The following is a 19,293-nucleotide window of genomic DNA, read 5'->3' on the forward strand; positions in this document are numbered from 1 at the left end:
ATCTACAGACCATGCTGACAAAAAGTTATGGAATTCAAGTTGATTCGCTTAACAGTTTTCGATAAACCCACGAATAAATTTTACGTAGCGCTTGCGAAAACAGATGTAAAGCCGTATCTCCGCAACGCTTTATCAGATTCAGACCAAAGTTGGTACATGTCATCACAAGCATGACCTGAGGCTACATGCTGTGTTTCGGCGCAGCTCCACCTACTGGTCCGGAGATATGAAAAATGGCTATTTTTGCTTATAACTTCTGAACAGTTTGTCCAAAAATCATAAAATTGGTCTCGTTAGATTCAGGGTAACATGCCGAGTCCACTGATATCCAATATTACCATATCGGCCATTTTGGCTGTCGGCCATTTTGAATTTTGTGCTAAAATGCTGTATTTTAAGAACGCATGAACGGATTGTTACGGAACTTGGTATGGGTCATCAGCCCGATGTCCTGAAGGAGCGTGAGAAGTTTCGAAACAGCACCACCTAGTGGTGAATTTTTTTTTTCAAATGCTTATAACTTTGGGTGTGGTCAACTTATTTTCACGAAACTCATCTTTTTAGACTCCTGAATCATTGCCGAGTCCTATGATACCAAACATGCTAGGTTTTGCCTTACGGTTTGTGTAGCGTTGTGATTTAGCGCTTAAAAAACATTTGGCTATATCTTCGAAACCGCTAGTCCGATCGAGACGAAACCACCGTCAGAAGTTTGGAAACATAGGTCGATAGCTATACGCCAATGCCCAAATGCGAAAATATTGATGTTTAGGGGTAGTAAATTCCAAACAAAGTCATGTGTCAGTCATTTTTTACGTGTTTTTTCATATAAATGTCTATAACTCTGAAGCGAATTGAGATATTTTCACCAAAACTGACACACATATGTATGGGCTCACTCTGAGGACACGTAAAAAAAATTGTGGGACTGAGCCTCTTGGTGGCGCTATAATAGAACAAAACATGAAATTCCCATTGACTTCAATGCAGTTTTGTGAAATGAAATGCTATACTAAACAAATGCATTGGTGTAATATTACGAAACTCAGAATGTGCCATCAGCACCATCCCCTGTAGGTACCCAAAATATTTCGAGACAACGACACCTAGTGGTCAAAAGTTATAACAATATTTCCAAAACTGCTAATAACTTTTGAATACAGAGGCCTATTGTAATGCAACTGGTCTTAATAGATTCCTTGGGTCAAGCTGAGAACATAGATACCAAGTTTTCCTTATTTGGCCAAACTTCCTGTCCGCCATCTTGATTTTCATTCAAAACCTACTTTTTCGAACTCCTCCTAGACCATTTGTCCGATTTTCACCAAAATCGAATCGTATCATCTCCAGACCATGCCGACTGAAAGTTATGGATTTCGTGTGGATAGACCAAACCGTTTTCGTATAGCGCAGCAGCGAAGTTGAGGCATGATGCTAATAGCACTATTCAGGCTTTATCTCTGCAATGCCTTGACATATTGACACCAAACTTTGTATATGTCATTGTCACTTCACTCTGACCACATCACATCAGTTTTGCAACTGCGCCACCTATTGGTCGAAAGTGATAATCCATTAAATCATATTTTTAATTACTCTATATGATTTTTCAGGCATTTCGCCTAAAATCTTCTTTAAATGTCTTTAATTGCTCATTGTTGCAGTTGATCTGACACTTTCAGCAATGTTGGCATGTCTTGTCGTCTTATTCTGCTTGGCCCCGGTAATTGCTGCTTGCAGCTATATTTATTATTATTCTTCTTCCGACTGGGCGTCTATGGCAGCCCATAGAACCGATTGCGGGAAAGTTGTTTTGGTTTGACATTCTGATAGAGGACAGTCCCAACATTAAATACACCAATTTTTGTGTTTCTAAGTCATTCCCTCTAGCGCCACCACCTGTCCGAAGTTTCACTTTTATTTTGCTAATAACTTTTGAACCGTAAGGCCAATCAACACAATTCTTTTTTCCTCTTATTTCTGAGCTCATGCCGATTCGATTGCACCCTATGACGTCATTTTCCGTCATATAAATATGGCCGCCATTTTGAATTTTCTGAAAAATATACTTTTTCGAACTCGTCCTAGACGGTTTGTCCGATTTGCACGAAAATTGAACCAGATCATCTTCAGGCAGTGCTGACCAAAAGTTATGGAATTCAAATTGATTCGTCAAACCGTTTTCGATAAACGCACGAATACATTTTACGTAGCGCTAGCAAAAACAGTCGTAAGGCTGTATCTCCGCAACGGTTTATCGTATTCAGACCAAACTTGGTACATGTACTCACAAGCATGACCTGAGGCAACATGCTGCGTTTCGGCGCAGCGCCACCTACTGGTCCGGAGATATGAAAAATGGCTATTTTTGCTTATAACTTCTGAACAATTTGTCCAAAAATCATAAAATTGGTCTCGTTAGATTCAGGGCAACATGCCGAGTCGACTGATATCCAATTTTACCATATCGGTCATTTTGGCTGTCGGCCATTTTGAATTTTGTGCTAAAATTCTGTATTTTATGAACGCATGAACGGATTGTTACGAAACGTGGTATGGATCATCAGCACAATGCCCTGAATGAGCCTGAGAAGTTTCGAAAGAGCGCCACCTAGTGGTGAATTTTTTTTTTCAAACGCTTATAACTTTGGGTGTGGTCGACTTATTTTCACGAGACTAGTCTAATTAGTCTCCTGAAACCTTGCCGAGTCCTACAATACCAAACATGCTAGGTTTCGCCTTACGGTTTGTGTAGCGTTGTGATTTAGCGCTTAAAAAACATTAGGCTATATCTTCGAAACCGTTTGTCCGATCGAGACGAAACCATCGTCAGAAGTTTGGAAACATAGGTCGATAGCTATACGCCAATGCCCAAATGCGAAAATATTGATGTTTAGGGGTAGTAAAATTCAATCAAAGTCATGTGTCAGTCATTTTTTACGTGTTTTTTCATATAAATGTCTATAACTCTAAAGCGAATTGAGATATTTTCACCAAAACTGACACACATATGCATGGGCTCACTCTGAGGACACGTAAAAAAAATTGTGGGACTGAGCCTCTTGGTGGCGCTATAACAGAACAAAACATGAAATTCCCATTGACTTCAATACAGTTTTGTGAAATAAAATGCTATTTTCATTCACAATCTACTTTTTCGAACTCCTCCCACACCGTTTGTCCGATTTTCACCAAAATCGAATCATATCATCTCCAGACTGTGCCGACTAAAAGTTATGGATTTCGTGTCGATTGACGAAACCGTTTTCGTATAGCGCAGCAGCAAAGTTGAGGCATGATGCTAAAAGCATTATTCAGGCTTTATCTCTGCAATGCCTTGACATATTGACACCAAACTTTGTATGTGTCATTGTCACTTCACTCTGACCACATCACATCAGTTTTGTAACTGCGCCACCTATTGGTCGAAAGTGATAATCCATTAAATCATATTTTTATTTACTGTTTCTATGATTTTTCAGGCATTTTGCCTAAAATCCTCTTTAATGTCTTTAATTGCTCATTGCCGCAGTTGGTCTGACACTTTCAGACATGTTGGCATGTCTTGTCGTCTTATTCTGCTTGGCCCCGGTAATTGCTGCTTGCAGCTATATTTAGGGGCCAAGCACCGAAGGTGCGTAGGCACCTATTGTATCTGTTCCCGTTCTTATTATTATTCTTCCTTCTTCCGACTGGGTGTCTATGGCAGCCCATAGAACCGATTGCGGGAAAGTTGTAATGGTTTGACATTCTGATAGAGGACAGTCCCATCATTAAATACACCAATTTTGGTGTGTCTAAGTCATTCCCTCTAGCGCCACCACCTGTCCAAAATTTCACTTTTATTTTGCTAATAACTTTTGAACCGTAAGGCCAATCAGCGAAATTATTTTTTCCTCTGATTCCTGAGCTCATGCCGATTCGAGTGCACCGTATGACGTCATTTTCCGGCATATAAATATGGCCGCCATTTTGAATGTGCTGAAAAAGCTACTTTTTCGAACTCGTCCTAGACGGTTTGTCCGATTTTCACGAAAATTGAACCAGATCATCTTCAGGTAGTGCTGAGAAAAAGTTATGGAATTCAAATTGATTCGTCAAACCGTTTTCGAATAACGCTCGAACAAATTTTACGTAGCTCTTGCAAAAACAGTCGTAGGGCTGTATCTCCGCAACGCTTTATCGGATTCAGACCAAAATTGGTACATGTCATCACAAGCATGACCTGAGGCTACATGCTGCGTTTCGGCACAGCGCCACCTACAGGTCCGGAGATATGAAAAATGGCTATTTTTGCTTATAACTTCTGAACAGTTTGTCCAAAAATCATAAAATTGGTCTTGATAGATTCAGGGCGTCATGCCGAGTCGACTGATATCCAATTTTGCCATATCGGCCAATTTGACTGTCGGCCATTTTGAAATTTGTGCTAAAATGCTGTATTTTAACAACGCATGAACTGATTGTTACGAAACTTGGTATGGGTCATCAGCACGATGTCCTGAAGGAGTGTGAGAAGTTTCGAAACAGCGCCACCTAGTGGTGAATTTTTTTTTTCAAATGCTTATAACTTTGGGTGTGATCGACTTATTTTCACGAAACTCATCTTTTTAGACTCCTGAATCGTTGCCGAGTCCTACGATACCAAACATGCTAGGTTTCGCCTTACGGTTTGTGTAGCGTTGTGATTTAGCGCTTAAAAAACATTTGGCTATATCTTTGAAACCGCTAGTCCGATCGAGACGAAACCACCGTCAGAAGTTTGGAAACATAGGTCGATAGCTATACGCCAATGCCCAAATGTGAAAATATTGATGTTTAGGGGTACTAATTTCCAATCAAAGTCATGTGTCAGTCATTTTTTTCGTGTTTTTTCATATAAATGTCTATAACTCCGAAGTGAATTGAGATATTTTCACCAAAATTGAGACACATATGTATGGGCTCACTCTGAGGACACGTAAAAAAAATTGTGGGACTGAGCCTCTTGGTGGCGCTATAATTGAACAAAACATGAAATTCCCATTGACTTCAATACAGTTTTGTGAAATAAAATGCTATACTAAACAAATGCATTGGTGTAATATTACGAAACTCAGATTGTGTCATCAGCACCATCCCCTGAAGGCAACCAAAATATTTCAAGACAGCGCCACCTAGTGGTCAAAAGTTATAACAAAATTTCCAAAAAGGCTAATAACTTTTGAATAAATCTGGCTATTGAAATGCCACGGGTCTTAATAGATTCCTTGGGTCAAGCCGAGAACATAGATACCAAGTTTTCCTTATTTGGCCAAAATTCCTGTCCGCCATCTTGATTTTCAGTCAAAACCTACTTTTTCGAACTCCTCCTAGACCGTTAGTCCGATTTTCACCAAAATCGAATAGTATCATCTCCAGACCGTGCCGACTAAAAGTTATGGATTTCGTGTCGATAGACGAAACCGTTTTCGTATAGCGCAGCAGCAAAGTTGAGGCATGATGCTAATAGCAATAATTAAGGCTTTATCTCTGCAATGCCTTGATATATTGACACCAATCTTTGTATGTGTCATTGTCACTTCACTCTGACCACATCACATCAGTTTTGTAACTGCGCCACCTATTGGTCGAAAGTGATAATCCATCAAATCATATTTTTAATTATTGTTTCTATGATTTTTCAGGCATTTTGCCTAAAATCCTCTTTAAATGTCTTTAATTGCTCATTGTTGCAGTTGGTCTGACACTTTCAGACATGTTGGCATGTCTTGTCGTCTTATTCTGCTTGGCCCCGGTAATGGCTGCTTGCAGCTATATTTATTATTATTATTCTTCCTTCTTCCGACTGGGAGTCTATGGCAGCCCATAGAACCGATCGCGGGAAAGTTGTAATGGTTTGACATTCTGATAGAGGACAGTCCCAACATTAAATACACCAATTTTGGTGTGTCTAAGTCATTCCCTCTAGCGCCACCAACTGTCCAAAGTTTCACTCATGTTTATGCTAATAACTTTTGAACCACAAGGGCTAGAAACAAAATTCTTTTTTCCTCTGATTTCTGAGCTCAGGGCGATTCGATTGCACCCTATGACGTCATTTTTCGTCATAATAATTTTTCCGCCATTTTGAATTTTCCGAAAAACCTACTTTTTCAAACTCCTCCTAGGCCGTTGCTCCAATTTCCACGAAAATTGAATCAGATCATCTTCAGACCATGCCGACAAAAAGTTATGGAATTCGTGTTGATTCATCAAACCGTTCTCGAATACCGCGCAAACAAATTTTACGTAGCGCTTGCGAAAACAGACACAAGCCAGTATCTCCTCAACACTTTATCATATTAAGACCAAACTTGGTACATCTCATCACAAGCATGACCTGAGGCAACATGCTGCGTTTCGGCACAGTGCCACCTACTGGTCCGGAGATATGAAAAATGGCTATTTTTGCTTATAACTTCTGAATGGTTTGTCCAAAAATCATAAAAGTGGTCTCGTTAGATTCAGGGCATCATGCTGAGTCGACTGATATCCAATTTTCCCCGATCAGCCATTTTGGCTGTCGGCCATTTTGAATTATGTGCTAAAATGCTGTATTTTATGAACGCGTGAACGTATCGTTACAAAACTCGGAATGGATCATCAGCACGATGCCCTGAAGGAGCCTGAGAAGTTTCGAAACAGTGCCACCTAGTGGTGAATTTTTTTTCCCAAATGCTTCCAAATGCTTATAACTTTGGGTGTGGTCGACTTATTTTCACGAGACTCATCTCATTAGAGTCCTGAATCGTTGCCGAGTCCCACGATACCAAACATGCTAGGTTTTGCCTTACGGTTTGTGTAGCGTTGTGATTTAGCGCTTAAAAAACATTTGGCTATATCTTCGAAACCGCTAGTCCGATCGAGACGAAACCACCTTCAGAAGTTTGGAAACATAGGTCGATAGCTATACGCCAATGCCCAAATGCGAAAATATTGATGTTTAGGGGTAGTAAATTCCAATCAAAGTCATGTGTCAGTCATTTTTTACGTGTTTTTTCATATAAATGTCTATAACTCCGAAGCGAATTGATATATTTTCACCAAAATCGACACACATATGTACGAGCTCACTCTGAGGACATGTAAAAAAAATGGTGGGACTCAGCCTCTTGGTAGCGCTATAATAGAACAAAACATGAAATTCCCATTGACTTCAATACAGTTTTGTGAAATAAAATGCTATACTAAACAAATGCATTGGTGTAATATTACAAAACTCAAAATGTGCCATCAGCACCATTCCCTGAAGGTACCCAAAATATTTCAAGACAGTGCCACCTAGTGGTCAAAAGTTATAACAACATTTCCAAAAAGGCTAATAACTTTTGAATAAATCTGGCTACTGAAATGCCACTGGTCTTAATAGATTCCTTGGGTCAAGCCGAGAACATAGATACCAAGTTTTCTTTATTTGGCCAAACTTCCTGTCCGCCATCTTGATTTTCATTCAAAACCTACTTTTTCGAACTCCTCCTAGACCGTTTGTCCGATTTTCACCAAAATCGAATCGTATCATCTCCAGACTGTGCTGACTAAAAGTTATGGATTTCGTGTCTATAGACGAAACCGTTTTCGTATAGCGTAGCAGCAAACTTGAGGCATGATGCTAAAAGCACTATTCAGGCTTTATCTCTGCAATGCCTTGACATATTGACACCAAACTTTGTATGTGTCATTGTCACTTCACTCTGACCACATCACATCACATTTGTAACTGCGCCACCTATTGGTCGAAAGTGATAATCCATCAAATCATATTTTGAATGACTTTTTATATGATTTTTCAGCCATTTCGCCTAAAATCCTCTTTAAATGTATTTAATTGCTCATTGTTGCAGATGGTCTGACACCTTCAGCCATGTTGGCATATCCTGTCATCTGCTTGCGCTTGGCCCCGATAATTGCTGCTTGCAGCTATATTTTTATTTTATTTTTGTTAAAGACAAAGTTTTCTTGCTGCCAGAAATGAATGGCAACAATTTCTATGACATGGTTTTCCAAGAATTGTTATAACTTGTCACTGGGCAGAGACAAATTGTATGAACAGTGTCTTCACTCCTAATGGTAGATGTTGAATTGTGAGCACAGCTCATTTGCATCATAAAAAAAGAAAGAAAAAAAGAGTCATATCTCTGAACTCAATTACTACATCACCAAAGGTCGCTGTCACTAATGTTGCTGTGATGGCCAACTTTCGAGCCTCGTTCGCCACTCTGTCGCTGGACTTGTTGGTCATTAGTTGGCTCTCCTAGTTCTGGTTGACCTAGTAATGTTTATGAACATCACTTCCGTTCTAAGCGATGTTGGGTGGCATCACTTCTTGTTGACGTTTGAAGTATTGTCAAACAAAACGAAGGCTAGCTCGACCCTCCCTCCTCCTCATCCCGTCCCGTCCCCTCCCCCTCCCTTCCGTGCTTCCTGAAACAGTCATGAACGAGTCGGAAGCTTTTCCGATGTAAATTCGGGACTTTGCACGTTCCTTCTCCTTTTCCCTCTTCTTTGCTATTTGTTCATCGGAACGTCGTCTCTTTGGTCGTGTGACTGTGTCGGCCATATCAAAATTCAAGAGAATATAATTCTAACGTTAGTCGTTGTCTAGGACATCTCTCCTCTAGCTAACTTCCCTATTCATGCTTCTCTCTCCTCCAATCCCCACACCCCCCTTCATGTGCACGCGCACTAACCCCTCAACCCCCACCCCCAAATCATTCTTGTCGGTTATTGGCTGGAACACTGTTTGTTATGTTTCGTGGTTTCTTGCCGTTTGTGGAGCCTGGGCTCTCTACAGAGACCGCGTTTTTTTACAGTGTGTTCAAGGGACAGGCAGCTAGCGGATAGTGAGGAGATGTTTGCTGTATGTGACAAAAAAATGTTGGCCTAAAAAACGTGTGTCATCGCTTAGAGCACCTTTAAGGTTGTTGTTTTGTGTTCTTACTTTTTATAAACTTCATGAACTTTGTTGTGTTACTGAACACGGCCACATCTTTTTGCTGACAGTGTGAACAGGGCTTAATTGAAAATGAACAATGTGGTCATATTTCATGTTCTTGGTTTCATTGACTCGGTCTCAACTCACTTCTGGTCTTGGTCTTGACTCAAAAGAGCTGGTCTCAACTACAACACTACCACAAACCATTTAATAAATTGGTTTGTGTGTTCCAGGTGAGTCTCACACGTGCTCTGCTTCTGCTCCCCAGGTTTGTGGCCCAGAATGTGATGCGTCTGCAGCGGGCGGGTGTGACACACATACTGAATGTCGCAGAGGGAAACTCTTTTATGCATGTGAACACCAATGCAGAGTTCTACACAGGAACTGGGATCACGTACCACGGCATACAGGCCAATGACACTGAGCAGTTCAACATCAGTGCCTTCTTTGAGGAAGCGGCAGACTTCATTGATAAGGCTATGGCACATGGAAAAGGTTGGTTGCACGTCCCTCTTCTCTTTTTTTTGTCTTTCTTTAGACCTATATAAATTCATTATAAAGAAAGCATTTCCCATTCACCAATAAGACTATCCCAAGATATTACAGAAATCTTTTTCAGTCCATTTAAAGGGTTAGTTCAACCAAAAATGAAAATTCTGTCATTAATTGCTCACCCTCATGTTGTTCCAAACCCAAATCTTCGGAACACAAATAGAGATCTTTTTAATGAAATCTGAGAGCTTTCTGTCCCTCCTTTGGCAGGTACGCAACTTCTATGATGCTTTAAAAAGTTCATACAGAGATTGTAAAACTAATCCATATGAATTGAGCGGTTTAGTCAAAATTTTCTGAAGTGACTTGATCGCTTTATATGATTAACATATTTAATTTAGGCTTTTATTAACATATAAACATTGATCAGCCAACATAAACAGCAGCTCAACCGAACCGGCTTGACGCGCATGAACAAACCTCTGCGAAACAGACATGCTGTGAAACACGAGAATGAACCTCATTGGTTCTCGCTCGTCAAGAGAACATACTTGAGCTTCCGTTTCCCACAGCTGATGTGTGAGTTGATGAATGTTTATGTGAATAAAAGCCTAAATTCAATATTTATTGTATAAAGCGATTGTGTCTCTTCATAAAATTTGGACTGAACCGCTCAATTAATTCGATTATTTAATTAAATAATTCAATTAATTTGCGTCTGTGTTGCACGTCACCACGTATCACACACATAACCAGCGTCGCCCAATAGTGAGCCTACGTGTGACGTGCAACACAGACGCGCTACGCTTAAACACTACGTGAAAAGACTCGAGGCCCAGAGAGAAGGAAATGAAAAGTGGAATAAAGTCGTTATTTTTGTTTGTTTTTGCGCACAAAAAGTATTCTCGTCACTTTATTAACTTAAGATTGAGCCACTGGAGTCACTTGGACTATATTAATGCTGTCTTTAATACATTTTCTGGGACAGCAATTTATAGTGTCTTAGAAGCCTATGGAGGAGTGAGACAGCTCTCAGATTTAATCAAAAATATCTTAATTTGTGTTCCGAAGATGAACGAAGGTCTTACGGGGTTGGAACAACATGAGGGTGAGTAATTACTGACAGAATTTTCATTTTTGGGCGAACTAACCCTTTAACTTTTTAAAGCGTCAAAGTGGTAGTTGTGTAGCTGTCTATGGAGGGACAGAAATCTCTCAGATTTCATTAAAAAGATTCTATGTTCTAAAGATGAAAGAAAGTCTTACGGGTTCAGAATAGGGCTTCACAATATATAGAAATTATCGAAATATCGCAAATGTATATATCGCAATATGCTGGGGTCATGAACAAAAGACAAAGAGAAAATCACTCACCGCTCTTGGCTGAATAACTTTTGTAGCTTTAATAAGAATCAGTATATATTTAATTCATACAGTGAAAACTAAGCAGTGTTTTATTTTTACATTTGATTGTTCAGTTTCTGTTGTTAAATAAACCTAATGTAGGATAACCTGAAACCCTAAACCCTGTGGTTTACACTGATGTTAAAATAACACTTATTATGCTACAGTAAAACACTGCTGTTCACTTTCAGAAGTTGTAGGTATTTTTTCTTGTCACAAAAAGAATGTGAAACAAATATGTAGATCATATCATTTTAAATATATTTTAAAGATAATTTGTTTATTTTACACACTTTAAGCGTTATCGTATCGCATATCGAACATCATTATTTAATGAGTTATCGCATATCGCATTTTTCTTCAATATCGTGCAGCCCTAGTTCGGAGTAATTAATGACAGAATTTTCATTTTTGGGCGAGCTATCCCTTTAAAATAACACAGATTATTGATAATTCATGAAGTACTAAGCCAGCGATGTCTTTGCGGAGTAAAATTTCATGCATGACTATGCTGTGGCATTTATAACTTGACCTTTCTCTAACAAGGCAAGTTACTTATTTTTACACCAACCCTTTTCCCTTATGCCAGCATTCTTGTATGTATCACTGTCTTTTTTTAATGCTTTGTCAGGATGTAAAAAATGAAAGGAAAGAATACTGTATTTCAATTTATTGAAATGTTATATGTATCCATGGATAATGTATCCCAAAGTGGATCTGGTAGTCCCTATACACAAATTTTATCCCTAGATATCTCACACCAGTCGTTTTAATTGGTGCATTTAAACCCATCTTTTATGGCATGGATTTTATGCCATCTCTAACACAGAGGAGCAATTATAAAGCATCTTAATTGCAAGTCATCTTGGCAGCAGGAGCCCAGTAAGCGGTAAATCAGACGCCAAGCCTGGGTCGAGGGAGGACACTAATCTTTTCACTGAGAGCTTAAGCTGAAACAAAACCTCTAAAATATATGCTGCCATTTCGCAGCCCGGCTGAGCTCAGCTGTGACATTTGCGACAGCCATACTTACAGTGGGCTTGATGTCATCTGGTGAATTTGCAGGCTGAATCACAATGAGCTGTGGGAGGGATAAAGGTCTGAGTGCTCCCGCTGCCTGTCTGAGTCACATTGAATCTGTTTTAAAAATATGCTCTGCATTGGGTTGGGTCACGGTGGCCGATTTGTCGACTAGTCTTAGATCCATTCTTGTTTTAAGTGTAGGTGCTTTAAAGGTGCACCGCGGAGGATTTTATTTAGCAGGATTCCATTACGTGAGTACTTAAAAAAAAAAAAACGTTATTTTTGCCTTACCCATATTCACTACGGTGAGCCTAAAATTATTAATTATCTTGACTTGCAATTTTATGTTAGAATTGAGAGGCCAAAGTTCAGAGTATAGTTTAGATGCTAATGTCATTCACACAAACATTTTTTTTTTTTGCATTTAAAAATGTGACATGCAGGGCAGTGGAATGAGACAAAAAAATGCAAGGTTTAGAAATACGTTTGTTAAAAGTTTAACTTTTTTTAACTTGGGAGCTGTGTTTTTAGAAAACCGTGTTATGCGAGATGCAGGAAAAGACGTGAGCGCAATAGTCTGTCAAAGCAGCAGAATGAAATGCAAAAATACATTTTATGTAAATGACAGTAGAATAGTGTGTCAAATTAAAATAGTTAAATGTTTTAGTTAAATTGATGAGAAGCCATTCACGTTGCTATGGTCAGTATTGGGGGTAACGTGAGTTACGTAATCAGTTACTTTTTCAAGTAACTAGTAAAGTAATGCATTACTTTTAAATTTAGAGTTAGTTACTATTTCAAATAAGTTACGCAAGTCACTATGTTTTCCATTTATTGATTGACAAAATGTGCAAATATGATGGTTATTGTAATTCTAGACTAAATGTGAGCATGCCTTTACTCATCTCACTTGCACAAAAACAGATTTAGTATTCTTTAAATTAAATAAAAACAGTGAAATGCAAACTCGGAATATTATGTAAACCTGCAATAATGAAATGCTTATTAACACAAATATACTGCATGTATTTGATAAAATGTTATTAACCAATGTCTTTGCTGCTGTCCTTTGACGATCCAATTCAATCATATATGGCAATATTATGCAAAAATGACTTTGGATAAACATCACATTTGTGTTTTTATTTTATTTATTTATTTTATAGTAAGGTAAGTTATTTTTAAGGCTCTGTCCCAAATGGCACCCTAAACACTTGCGGTCTTACTACGAGTCCGCACTTTCGTGACGTAACGCCGCTTTGACTGTCGGGAAGAAGTCTGCTGCAGAGCTCGCTACAGTTCGGGCTCGGCAAAAGCGTGCATCGAGGGCGCATATCGACCTCAAAGGGGGGTGCTCGCGAGCACCCTTCTGAAACCTAAAATGACAAATGGGACACCCTACTTGGACTTAACGGACGCGCGCACTCGTCAGCCATTGTAAGTCCACAAGACCGAAAGTGCATATGAAGTGTGCCATTTGGGACAGGGCCTAAGAGTGTTGCACTTTCTTCTCCTGTGTCCTATTCTTCTGCAATCCAGAATGGTAATCTACAGATGAAAGGTTTGAGCTGCGTCCTCTACTGTTTAGGCATGAATTTGCATTTCCTTCTGACTTAGTCCAATTCATTTCACTTATGGTGCCTTTACATTTGCCAAAAATAGAACTTTTTTCGTTATTCTAGGGACAAGCGTTGCAAATTAGCTTTAGCTACTGTACAAGCTCTATGATACACGCATTGGATGGCTGTTGTCACACTTTTATCTATGTTTATTGTATCTGTCCCTATACAAATAAAACATGAAATCAAATAAAATATTAAAAAACAAACAAGCATGCCTAGCCCAGGTGAGAAAAACCAATGCAAAAGTATCATAACATATTACTTTCCATAAAAAGTAATTAGTTACTTCTTAAATGGAGTAACGCAATATTATAATAACACATTACTATCAAAAATATAGAGGCCATGGTTACAATCTTAAATATACTACTAATAATAAAGAACTGAATTTCTCATGACATTTGATTTCAACGAGTAAACATTACCAAACAAGCGTTTTTATATCTGTAAGTCTACCTCTACATTTTTACAATGCAAATTCCCTTAGCATATTAATAATTATTTATTAAATGTAGTGAATTTTCCCTGATTATTACAACTGTGTGTGAGCTACATATTCTGCAAATGTCAAAGTGCTCATTCTGAAATCTGAATACAGATTTATGCTTTTAAGGCATGTGCATACAACTTAATTTGCCTTATACAGTTATTCGCTGTGGTTATGTTAGATAATATTGTTTTCATTCTTACACTTAATTTAAATGATTTGACAGTGGTTTGGTTAACAGCATGTATTTTAAAGCAGTTAATAAGACTTAAATAAAAAACACTTCACAACTTATTCAGAGAAATATCGCTGGCTGTGAATGGACTTAAAGACATTGAATATTATTTTATACTGTCAGTATTAAATGTTATTTATACTGTCCATCCGAGCAAGAAGATTTGTACCAGCTGGTGCAACCAGCCCAAGAAAGTGTCCTATGTGAACGTGCACAGTTACAGTTACAGGACGTCCTTAATGTTTAGTTTAAATTTACCAACTGGCTAGTCGATTTTGAAAATATGTAGCTCTACATTGATCTACAGGGAGCAGAGATTTAGAAATCAATGAAGACTATCTCCTTGACACATAAACAGCACAAAGACTCACGGGAGAACATAAGTAAGTGGGGCTGCTGGTGGAGGAGGCATCATGTTTCAGATCCTCTGCTGTATCTGCCAAATAAGCACAGCTAGGGCTGGCAAGGTGAATTCCTCCAGGAGAGTGGGCAGGTCAATAATGGATGTGTACGTGTGTGTTTGCATGTTTGGATGGGAATTGGTCTGAAGGTTGACTTGACTTGAGAAGGTTCGCAATGTAGTATATAAAACGGATGTTGCGGCAGAGGCCACATTTGTATCCTCAGAGGATGAGATCTTGGGTAGCGCTCCAAACACTGCCTTTTTAAATCGTTTTTTAAATGATTTCTCTTCTAGGAAAGGTGTATGTTCACTGCCGGGAGGGCTACAGCCGTTCGCCCACCATCGTCATCGCTTACCTCATGCTCCGTCACAATATGGATGTACGAGTTGCCACAGCTACAGTAAGACACAAGAGAGAGATCGGCCCGAATGATGGATTCCTGTGCCAGCTATGCCAACTCAACGAAAAGCTGGCGAAGGAGGGCAAGTTGAAGACCAAATGATAGAATGTGCTCTACCCCCACATATACTCACAAATGCAGGCACACACAGTCAAACTAGTGTGCACAATATTTCCTTTCCAAGTATATTAACAGAATGTATTCATACATCCAGAGCATATGCATGGAGGTATACAAAGTGTATTCAAACACACACACACACACACACACACACACACACTCTCACATACACGGTCACCTGAGGTGTTGTCAGTATCCTGAATAATTACTCCTGCTTCCAGCTGGCTGGTAAAGGGAAATTTACTGAATAATTAAGGCTGTAGAAGGAGCAAGGGTAGCATTTTATATGTCATCACAACTGTTTTGCTTTCGCATATTTCCCATGATAATCAGTGTCTGTGTTTCACCAGGTACACCTAAAGCATTCCAATTGCCAACTATTTGTATATCTCACAAATTCAACTTTTGGAGCAGATTAGCCCAAACATCATCTGTAAAGTAGAGCACAATCATCCTATGGGCTCCTATTTGCCAGAAATACTGCGATTGTTTAACCCATTCCTATTTGTATGTGGAGGAATATGATATTTAGGTATAAAAAAAAAGCACGGAAATACACCTTTTAACTCATTTACAGAACTGTGGCCAGATTTTTGATGGCTTTCCAGCATTTTAAATCAGGACTAAACAGGAGGACAAAACTGTTGTGTACCAGCACACAACCCATTCACTCTTTTAACATGAGATAAATTAACATTCCACAAATGGTAGCATACAATCAACAAGCCAACCGTATGTTGTAGCTCGGCTTCAACAGACGCTACAAACAGGTTCAACCCGGTTCTATGCAGCAGTGATAATGAATCAGCCCCATTAGATCTCTTTACTCTGGAATCACTGTCTCTCACTGCCAAGTCTCATGCCACATTTTGTCCACCCCAAGATCACAGTCAGCCTTGACCAGAGAGACACGTCCGATAGGTGGAGAGCCTCTGCCATGCCAACTGCCTAATGATGTGCCCTTACACAAGGTTTGTTACCCCAGAGGCTTTGTGCGCCTTTATACTGCTAGTTCAAAGATCAGAGGAAGGAGTGCAAAGCATGTGGAGCGTAGATATTTAAAGGTAGATAGGTTTACTTCGGGCCCAGCTTTGTCTTTTAAACAGCATCGCTTTAGCACTGGAATTGACTCGGTTTGCTGCATTCCTGGCTTGTTTCAGGTTTTAAAGGGGTCATATCATACATATTTATATCATTTAATCATTTTCCCAGAGGTACACTTATAACGTTAATCCAATTAAACAGGCCGTTTTTGCTGCTGTGCCTTTAAGACTTCTATGTAAGCATCCTCTTTGCATATGAAACTAGTTCGATTGATGAGTTACCGACAGCAGCAGGTTCACTCAATGGTCCACATTGAAATGTGCCGTTTTCAGATCAGACTGAAATACAGGCAGACGACAACACCACAGAACATTTCTCTTATCATTATTATGATTATTCTATTGTTTAGAAATAACAGGATCTATCATACTTTGTCCATGTAGCTTTTCTGGGACTGGTTGAGCCATGTTGATGTGTAAATGTTAAAGTATTGGCATCTTAAATGTTAAACATTTCAGAATGAGACTTTTTTGTAGCTTGGCTTTAGTAAAGGGTGTTTTAGATTCCTTAAAGTTATACATTTCTCATGATATGACCCCTTTGAAGTGAACCAACATTACTTAATTTGGAATAAGTGCATGCGCCAGTTTTCGAACATGTAGCGTTTTGAATTAATCTAATTTCGTTTGTCAAATTTGATCAATCTAAAACAGTATTAATAGCCCCTGGGCCTCTGCATATTTATTACTGAGGGGAAATAATAGTACAAATCGTAGGCTAGATTATAACACAAAGCACTACTTATGCCTCTTTTTTATATTTCTATATTCCAGATATATAGCCTATACTTGTATATACATATTTAGATGTTGACATATATGAATGTATATGACCTGTCCATAATATTTGTGTATGACCAGTATCTATTAACAATAGAAATATCTAATATATTGTTGTCAACATTCACTTTACTTTAAAACACCATGAATGCCATTGCACATTTACCCATAAGACACAATTTTTGTTTGCTAAAAGCTTCCATATTATCCTGTTTTTCTTTTCACTGTGATGGAGAGTGGTGCGTTTTGCTATATTATTTTTGTTGTAGGCCTATTAGAGGATCAAAGTCTGTTTTCACAGCTAACATTGATGCAGGCTACCTCACAGCATTCATACTATTGTAGCTACTTATCTAACCCATAGTCATTTTATCCTTGGGTTTTTGTCTAAGAATATTTAAAATGGACAAATACCTATATGTATGAAAGCATTCAAACTATAAACATTCCTTTATTATAATCTGGAGACCTAGGCTTTATACAACCTAACCAACTGTAGCTATGGAACCCTGTGTGCCGTCATAAAAAAACGTGAACCAATGAGGATGGTCTGTGCCAATGGCAAACAAAATCTGCCTGAGTTTTTAGCAGCAACTTTTAACCTCAAAGAGCAACAATGACGCATTTTGAATGAGCATATTTGGAAATTTCAACGTAAATATGTTTGCTGGCGCTGTTGGCTTCAATGCTTCAGATGAAGGACACTCCCTTTTCTGAAATGGATCTGTGGAAGGAGAAACACTGCCATCTGCTGTTGATAACCCGTGTGGTTTGCACAAACTGTCCTGCTATGTATTGCCTTTTATTCATATGTATCCGATTGTATGTTACACAGTGTATAGAAATTGTAAACAGTGTAATTATACAGGGAAGATTAAATGAAAACGGTTTTACCACTATATGGCTTGATGATGTCAATAGTATATAACAATGAATCACAATGCTGCTTGGCCATTTTGTATTTATGTCCCATTCTAAGTATGTGATTGTTTTTTATTTAATATATTTTTTACATTTTATTTCTATAACACTGAAGGAACACTACCTAAGACTGAACACACACTGTCTAAGTAGATTAACACGTCGACATGCATAAGTGATGCATTTTTGATGCACGTGCATTTTTAGGCATCGGTGCGAAGTATTGTCTGTATTTTTGCGTCGAAATTTGTTTTGTCCACGCGTACAAGCACATAGTTGCATTCATGTGTGCACGCCGCTGACTAAACGTAACTCTATATCGTCTATGTGCCGTCTTTTACTCCTGTAGGCCTATGCTTTGTGTTGTTGCTGTAATGTGATATTGTACATGATTGACCACTTGTTTGTTGTAAAGGACATGGAAACCTCAGCAGCTGCATATTTGGCAGAAGAGTTTGGCACAAATGTTCACACTCTCAAATTATGTTTAACATTTTGAGTTAGGGAGTTGCTTGAAGTGGCTAAATGACAGAATTCTGGTTTTGTTTTTTAATCTGACTCAATCGGGAAAGGATTTACAGGATGCTTGAAACGGAGGTCAATTGAATGCATTCACATGACACAGGCTGTCTAAACATCCCACCTTAAAGCCTTATCCTGAAGATGGATTATATATATTTTTTTGATTCATGTCTTCACTTCACAAAGCAAGGTGTACAGACGTGTCTACAGACACTTTGTTGAAGTGCACTTGATTAAATCACAGTTATTTTTCTTACATTGGAAAAATGTTTTTTTGTTTTATGATGTCAAAATAAATGTCTGAAATTAAAATGTGCAATTTTTTGTCTTTGATTTATTAAGATAGCGATTCCTACCTGTGAGTATGCATTGTTAAACCCATACAATTACAAATTAATATACAAATATTAAGTTGTCTATTTTTGTGGATGACACTTTGGATGATGAACCATTTGTACACATCACATACACTACTTTTCAATAGTTTGAAGCCAGTAAAAAAAAAAAAAAAAAAATATATATATATATATATATATATATATATATATATAGCCTATATATTACAAAAGTTACACTACAAAATATTCCTATTTCACATGAATGCTGTTCTTTTCAGCTTTCTGTTCATCAAAGAATCTTGAAAAAATGTATAATTGTTTTCACAAAATTATTTAGCAGAACAGCTGTTTTTAACATAAGGATCATGTGAGACTGAAGACAGAAGTAATGGCTGCGGAAAATTCAGCTTTAAAAGTTAAAATATTTTTTAAAAAATCGTATCAACCACAAGTGTACACAGATAAATATATAAATATGATATAATATAT

General features: G+C 38.3%; 1 protein-coding gene across 1 annotated transcript in view; it reads left to right on the forward strand.

Moving 5' to 3' along the window:
- The window catches only part of dusp3a (dual specificity phosphatase 3a), a 35,929-nt gene extending 17,144 nt beyond the window's left edge, over positions 1-18,785 (forward strand). The window contains exons 2-3 of the mRNA XM_084434910.1: positions 9,222-9,448; positions 14,914-18,785. Coding sequence (XP_084291036.1) covers positions 9,222-9,448; positions 14,914-15,122 — 436 coding nt within the window. The 3' untranslated portion in view covers positions 15,123-18,785. The remainder of the gene's footprint in view (positions 1-9,221; positions 9,449-14,913) is intronic.
- Positions 18,786-19,293: the final 508 nt, after the last annotated feature.

The sequence above is a fragment of the Rutilus rutilus genome, assembly GCF_951802725.1.
Source record: "Rutilus rutilus genome assembly, chromosome: 16".
Taxonomy (NCBI): domain Eukaryota; kingdom Metazoa; phylum Chordata; class Actinopteri; order Cypriniformes; family Leuciscidae; genus Rutilus; species Rutilus rutilus.